Source organism: Helobdella robusta (assembly GCF_000326865.2).
Source record: "Helobdella robusta unplaced genomic scaffold HELROscaffold_1, whole genome shotgun sequence".
Classification (NCBI taxonomy): domain Eukaryota; kingdom Metazoa; phylum Annelida; class Clitellata; order Rhynchobdellida; family Glossiphoniidae; genus Helobdella; species Helobdella robusta.
Window position 1 is genome coordinate 2,794,574 of NW_008703570.1, and position 7,420 is coordinate 2,801,993.

General features: G+C 32.4%; 2 protein-coding genes across 2 annotated transcripts; one reads left to right on the plus strand and one right to left on the minus strand.

The window, feature by feature from the left end:
• Positions 1 to 1,201: 1,201 nt before the first annotated feature.
• Positions 1,202 to 2,079, plus strand: HELRODRAFT_158622 (hypothetical protein; the record flags this gene model as incomplete). Its single annotated transcript, XM_009010629.1, has 2 exons — positions 1,202 to 1,483; positions 1,735 to 2,079. The coding sequence occupies 2 exons, from the start codon at positions 1,202 to 1,204 to the stop codon at positions 2,077 to 2,079; spliced, it is 627 nt and encodes a 208-aa protein (XP_009008877.1).
• A 587-nt stretch (positions 2,080 to 2,666) lies between these two features.
• Positions 2,667 to 6,935, minus strand: HELRODRAFT_62904 (hypothetical protein; the record flags this gene model as incomplete). Its single annotated transcript, XM_009010630.1, has 2 exons — positions 2,667 to 2,773; positions 6,842 to 6,935. The coding sequence occupies 2 exons, from the start codon at positions 6,933 to 6,935 to the stop codon at positions 2,667 to 2,669; spliced, it is 201 nt and encodes a 66-aa protein (XP_009008878.1).
• Between the last annotated feature and the right edge of the window lie 485 nt (positions 6,936 to 7,420).

Sequence of the window (7,420 nt, forward strand, 5' to 3'; positions counted from 1 at the left end):
TGTCTTGCTCGATTGTTTGAGACCAGGACTTCTTTAGACGGCCATTGGGAAGTGTGTCAGGTACTTCAACATCTGCAAGAGAAGTTATGGCACTGTTACCACTTAGTTTGACATGACCAAACCATCGCAGACGATTTTGCCGACATTCGTCCTTTATATCATCTAAACCAGCACGACGCTGGATTTTGGTAGATTTGGTTTAGATGTTTAGTATGGAGGTTGCCATGTTTTCGGAGCTACTTGAAGATGAGAAGACTGAACATATGAGCGTTACCGATATGGATCGGTACCGGTTAACTGAAAATTCAGTATCGATGCATCGACATTGGTAAAAAAATTAACATGTAGGCTTTATATAGCGTCCATTCAAGTCTTCATGAACGCTTTAAGTTGTTCGTGTTCGGGCCACAAAGACGGAACTCTTCACACCACACGACGTAAATACACGTTATGTATGAACGCGCAAGGCGTACGATAGCCTTTGAGTTTTGGACAGAAAGTATTCAAACCAGTCCATCGCGTAACTGCACGAGACATGGCAGTTCTGACGACTGAGCAACTCGCCGACATGGTAATGAAACAAATAAACTCAACATAGATATCGGTATATTACCGATGTATCGGCATTTACCAATCGGCATTTATTGATGTATCAGTAGTATTTACCGATGTATAGATACCGATGCGTCGGTATCAGTAAATACTTTAGAAATATAAATACCGATGGTTTATTACCGGTGAATAAATATTGACACATTGACAAATTTCTAAGTATCATATTCAAACAAATTTTCACTGTTATTGAGCTATTAGAAAATAGGAAATTTTGTTTTTGTAAATTTAACTAAATACACTGGTAGAAAACGCAAACACACACGCGCACGCACACACAAATGTGAACTTTACTGCACTAGCCAGGATACTCAGAGTTAACAAATAAAATTTAAATTTTTTGGGTACATTGTTGTCCAAAAACTAAATTTTTTAATAAAAAAAACTACCAGAGCTAACTTGTTGAAAATTTTTCTGACTCAAGGTAAGTTTGTTTTATTATTTCAACGTTATCGATGCTTTACAACTTTTTGTTTTGCTAAAAATTATTAAACCTTGTGTATATAAGGTTCATTGATTAAACTTTAGATTAGATATCAGCCAGTGCGTTAACCTGGCATAGATTAAACTATAGATTAGATAATAGCCAATGTGTCCACGTCGTGGAGATGGGCAACAGCATAGTGGTAGGGGTAGACGACGGGTGAGCCGGCGGGCCAAAGGAAAAGCCAAGGCTGTGTTTAATCACAAGTCCAGATTACTTAGTACGTCAAAGCTAAATATGATAAAACTGATAGCTCCAGGTACGCAGAATCTGCCTCTTCTCCTGTGTGGGCCAAAGTTAGAGTGTTCAAAAGGAAAAGCCAAGACCAAAGGAAAAGCCAAGGCTGTGTTTAATCATAAGTCCAGATTACTTGTACGCCAAAGCAAAGTATGATAAACCTGGTATGCCGGACACGCCGAATCTGCCTCTTGCGTGGGCCAAAGTTAGAATGTTCAAAGGAAAGCCTCTGTGAAAAAGGATACCAACCGGAGTAGAAGTTAATCCTCTGCATTGCGGTCTAGGCTATTTAGCCAAAGGCTAGGTCCACCGCTTACAATGGGTGGATTTCATAAGGAAAGCATCCGGATAGAAAAAACTTGCTCCAACCAACGATTATGTTGTCTGCTGATGATAATAAGACCCCTAGTCCCCAGCAGACCTTAAATGGTCAAGGGATGCTAAGAATCTCTGGGTTCATGTCGAATGCAGCAATGAAGGGCTGTTGCAAATGGCTAAGAACTGGGCTTTCCACGGTTAAACGACTTGGAATGCTAAACGCTGGATCCATGGCCGGAGTATGGAAGCTGCTGAGACATTTGAAAGACGAAAATATGTTGTTTTTAAGAAACAAGATGGAAGTCAAACGGTGTTCGACAACTCTGAAGCAGGAAAAGACAAGTTACTTTGGACTGGCCACAAAAAGGCACAAGTTTGTGAGGATCGGCGAACACATGTGCTATAACTTTCCAATTATTGGTTTATAATTTATTAGATTACAGTTACTATATTTGCTATTCATTACATAAGTACTTTGTTAATTTATATTTTGCACAGTTGTAGAAAGAAAGCCAAACAAATGCCTCATTGTGGGATTTTTTTCCTAAAGTGGTGACTGATAATGAAACCAGGAAGCAAGGTGTCATGAACACAGACCATACAGGAGGATTGAAGGAGCTTTGGTCTCAAGGAGACCAAAAGCCGGTCTCAACGAGACCAAGTGCCGTCAAGTGATGAATGGAATAAAAATTCCGATCCTTAACGCATGGAGACTATAAACGATGATTGATTGATTAAAAGAATTTAAGTAAATGAAGAAACTGGAGTAGATGAAAATGAACATTGGCAGATGTTGTTTAAAGATATCTAGAACAAAGCATATATTGAGAAATAAAAAACATATCACAAAAAATTTTGATTAAAAGGGATACATGATAGGAAGAGCTTTAGCAGGAGCTACATAGTTTTTTTTAAAAAGGTATGGATATATACAAATAAAAACAAATAAAGTTTGTCAGTCTTGGCTAAAGAGTAAATATGACAGCAAATACCTCTACATAACACAAAATTATGCTTACACTATAATGTTATTTATTGGTATATGGATCAACTTCACAAAAAATCCAATAAATCCCATAATAGCAAATCCTATTGCTGTTGCCATTGCAATCTTTTGAAATTCTGTAAAGAAAATTTAATTTAGTTTTTTAAATATTCAAAATTATCACACAATGAATAAAAAACTAAATTTATAACTTCATAATAAATCGATAAATTATTAATAATAAATATTTAATTGACAGTCATTCCTAGAACAATACCACTACTGAATCAAACCTTCTGTATAAACTTATTGAGTGTTAAACTCTGGCTAAAGAGTGTTTTCAAATTGCAAAAATTTTTAATAATTTTTTCTATTTTATGTTCTGGAAAAGAGATGTTCTTATTTCTGCAAAGAATATGACAAGGATGTATGTAAACAGCGACTTAACTGAAGAAGTAAAAAATTCAGAAATTCACTTATCGATAGTGTTCTCAGTGACAATGGAGCATACTCGGCTTTCGATGTGAACAAGCTGTTTTATGTATATGAGGAAACGCTCAGACGTATTGTTGATAATCATGCCCCGTTAGTCAACAAAACAAGTTAGTTCAAAATCATGCAGTTGGTTTGACATTGATTGCTATGAAATAAAACGATCAACTCGGAAGTTAGAAAGGGTTTATCGACGTACAAAAAACAAATCAGACCTTTTTCGTTAGAAAACATCAGACCTTCTTCGTTAGAAAACAGCCAAACAATCAATATATTACCAATCGCTGATAATTTTAAGGTCTGATAAATAAAAACAATTATGGAAGATTTTTACGTCATTACTTGCCAGGAAGAATAATGTATACACGACTGCTTCACCAATCCACAGCTCAAGAGTTTTTAACTCATCTAGAATCAAAGTCCGAACAGTCAGCTGATGAGATGGTTGATCCGCCAGAATTCAGGTCGACCGATAGCTGTTTCCACCTGTTTGAGAGCATTTCCGAGGCAGATTTAAAGACAATTATTTTGTCTTGTTCAAGTAAAACAAGTAAACTGCCTCGACCCTATTCCAACATTTCTCCTGGTGGAATTTGTTGATACGCTTCTGCCATTTTTATCTAACCAGGTTAATAAATGTTTGCAAACATCAACGTTACTAGACAACATAACACTTTTTATTTATACCCTGTCTGATTGAAATTGATTCATCAAAGTATTTTTTTTAATGGTCCAAGAATCTGGAATGATATTTTACCTGCTTCTGTAAAGGATATTTCTAGCTTTGCCTTGTTTAAAAATGCTGTTAAATCTTTTATTAAGCTGTATGAGCCACCTTGAGGCTCGAATATACTTAAATTTTAGTTCAAGTATAAATAATTTAGGTGAGGGAAAAATTTTAATAAATTGTGTTTTGGTTTTGAATGTTCTGTTGATATTGTTGCTGTTGCTGATGATTCTGTTCTTGGTGTTATCCTTCTGTAAAAGATATTTCTAGCTTTGCCTTGTTTAAAAATGCTGTTAAATCTTTTATTTAGCTGTATGAGCCACCTTGAGGCTCGAATATACTTAAATTTAGTTCAAGTATAAATAATTTAGAAAAGGGAAAAATTTTAATAAATTGTGTTTTGGTTTTGAATGTACTGTCGATATTGTTGCTGTTGCTGATGATTCTGTTCTTGGTGTTAACGGTTGATGAACATATAGGATGATGATGATTGTACGTTGGTATCTTAGTTAATGTACATACATGTGTTTATATATGTACAAAGTCGAATATTTATGTTTCTATTATTTTTATTGTTTCAGTATATGTATTCGCACATGCTTGTGTGTTTATATGTGTACAAGGAAAATCATTTATATATCTATAATTTTGATTGCATCAGTATATATATTCATGCATACTTATGTGTTTATATATATATATGCTGAACACTTATATATTTATTATTTTGATTGCTTCAGTGAATGTATTCATATGTGCTTATGTGTTATGTATGTACAGGAATGAACATTTATATATCTGTTACTTTTATTGCATCAGTATATATATATATATATATATATATATATATAAATATATATATATATATATATTCATGCATACTTATGTGTTTATATATGTGGAAAAACGAACATTTATATATCTATTAATTTTATGACGTCGGTGTATGTACTCATTCATATATGCTTGTGTGTTTTACATATATACTCAGTGCTGAACACTTATATATTTATTATTTTGATTGCTTCAGTGAATGTATTCATATGTGCTTATGTGTTTATGTATGTACAGGTATGTACATTTATATATCTGTTACTCTTATTGCATCAGTATATATTTTCATGCATACTTATATGTTTATTCATGTGGAAAAACTTGATGTGGATTGATTGATTGGAAAAACGATGATCCATATATCTATTACTTTTATTACATCAGTGTATGTATTCATACGTGAGTATGTGTTTATAAATGTAAAAGATATTTAGGAACGAGGTTTTCATTAATACATATTTTGTTAAATTTATTTGCCCATTTTGCATTTATCAACTTTTTTATTATGGACTCAACACAGCGTAGTTTTTGACATTCATATTTATTGTGAAATTGTGACATATTAGAAGCTGACAACTATTTTCTCAATACCGGGATCAGGCTCTACTGTGTAACGTTGTACGTGAGCAACCGTACTTGACTGTATCACCACGATACGTTCGCAGGCAGACAGCTTTCTACCGGTCAATACACAATTTATAAGTGTACGTCGGAAATCTACTACACTTACATCTTTAACTACTCTATAACAGTCTTAATTAAATTCAATTCCCATTACATAATTCATAGTACATTTATCGTATTTCATTTTATTTACTAACTTATTTATTTTAGTTTATTTTAATCCCACATACATTTTATAACCACATAATCTTAGTTATGCATTTAATTTGTGTAGAATATACTTAGCGTTCCATAATATTTTATACTAGTGATTACAACACATTCATCACACACGTATTGTTTATTTCCTATTCTTCCAACTTTCCAGTTTATTTTCATTTATTTTACCTTTTATTAATTAGTAACTTTTATTTAATTTCATGTTTTAGTATTAAATTTATCTTTTAGGTTACATCCTTCGCAAGGTACCATTTTAACTTCACTTTCAATTCCAATTTTATTTTTAATATCTTATCTATCATGTCCGCCAAATAATTTACATAGTTCGTTTAATTCTCATTTATTTTAATTAAATTTCTTATATTTCATTGGTTTTAGGCTCTGATGATGGCTACCTAGCCGAAACAACGTTGTCAGCTTCTAATATGTCACAATTTCACAATAAATATGAATGTCAAAAACTACGCTGTGTTGAGTCCATAATAAAAAAGTTGATAAATGCAAAATTGGCAAATAAATTTAACAAAATATGTATTAAATGTAAAAGAATAAACATCTATATATCTATTATTTTTATTGCATCAGTGTATGTATGTTCATTGTTCATATTAATGTCAATATGACTATGGGTTTTTATATGTATGGAAACGAATCATTTATATATCTTATGTGTTTATATATATTCATGCATACTGATCCACCAAAAGTTCTGTATTGTGATTGACAAGTGTTGCCACAATGGATAAAAATCACCCCCCCCCCTTACTAGATGACCTGGATCCGCCCCTGTCTAGCGCTTGATTATTTATTTTTATATCAAATTGAAAATAATTTAAATCATTACTATAATAATAATTTAGATAATTACTTGTCAAATATCAATGGCTTATGGAGTGGTTAACAGGGTTAGGGTCTCAATTTTTATCAAAATTTTCAATCATTTCACAAATGATTGAAAATTTAAACCACTCCATATTTGTGAAATGATTGAAAATTTTGTTAAAAAGGGAGGCCCTAACCCTGTTAACCACTTCATAAGCCATTGATTGTTATCAAAACAGAAATTTACTCATATTTTAACTTTTTTTTATTTAATGTTTACTATTTCAACTACTTGATAAGTAATGATTTAAAAAACTTACCTAATTAAATTATTTTCAATTCAACACAGGCAGAGTCAATTTATTAAAAGTACATTGCGATAACATAGGATAGGAGTACCGATCTCGATCTCACGTTTTACCAGACATTCATTTATTTTATATTTTTAGACAAAAAAAAATCAATTTTGATAAAACTTCAATTTAACCTTTTCGATCCGGTTTAGTACATCTCTTAACGAGCCTTATTGAGTCTTTCGCGAAAGTTTTTGCGGGTTCAATATACTGCATTACTTGGTCCATCCTTTTACTCTACTTTCTACCACCAAATAGTAATTCGAAAACACTGGCTGAAGAACTAAATCACACAGCTACTCACTTTGCTTCCTCGCAAAATATCCGAAGACTGATTACACGTCACAAGCTAACGAGAACATGAAACGGAAGTTCGTTGTACAAACAAAAAGTGAACGACAAAGAAAACTAATACATTTATTCTCGTTTCGGAATTTTATTCTATCCATGCATAAACAATATGTATGCATTTTGAATATAAACACGATTAAGCATGAATAGTTTAACGCACGAATAAACAGAAACGAAATCGTAAGTCGAATTAATGCCAAAAATAAAAACCAAAACCCGAGATTGAAAATTAAAAAAAAAAGAATATTCATAGCTAATATCCAAATGTACACATCGGAACGTTGTTGGATTTCATTCATTCTTTCTTCTTCGATTGAATAATAATTGCAGCTGAAAATTATCACTAAACTAGATATGGTAAA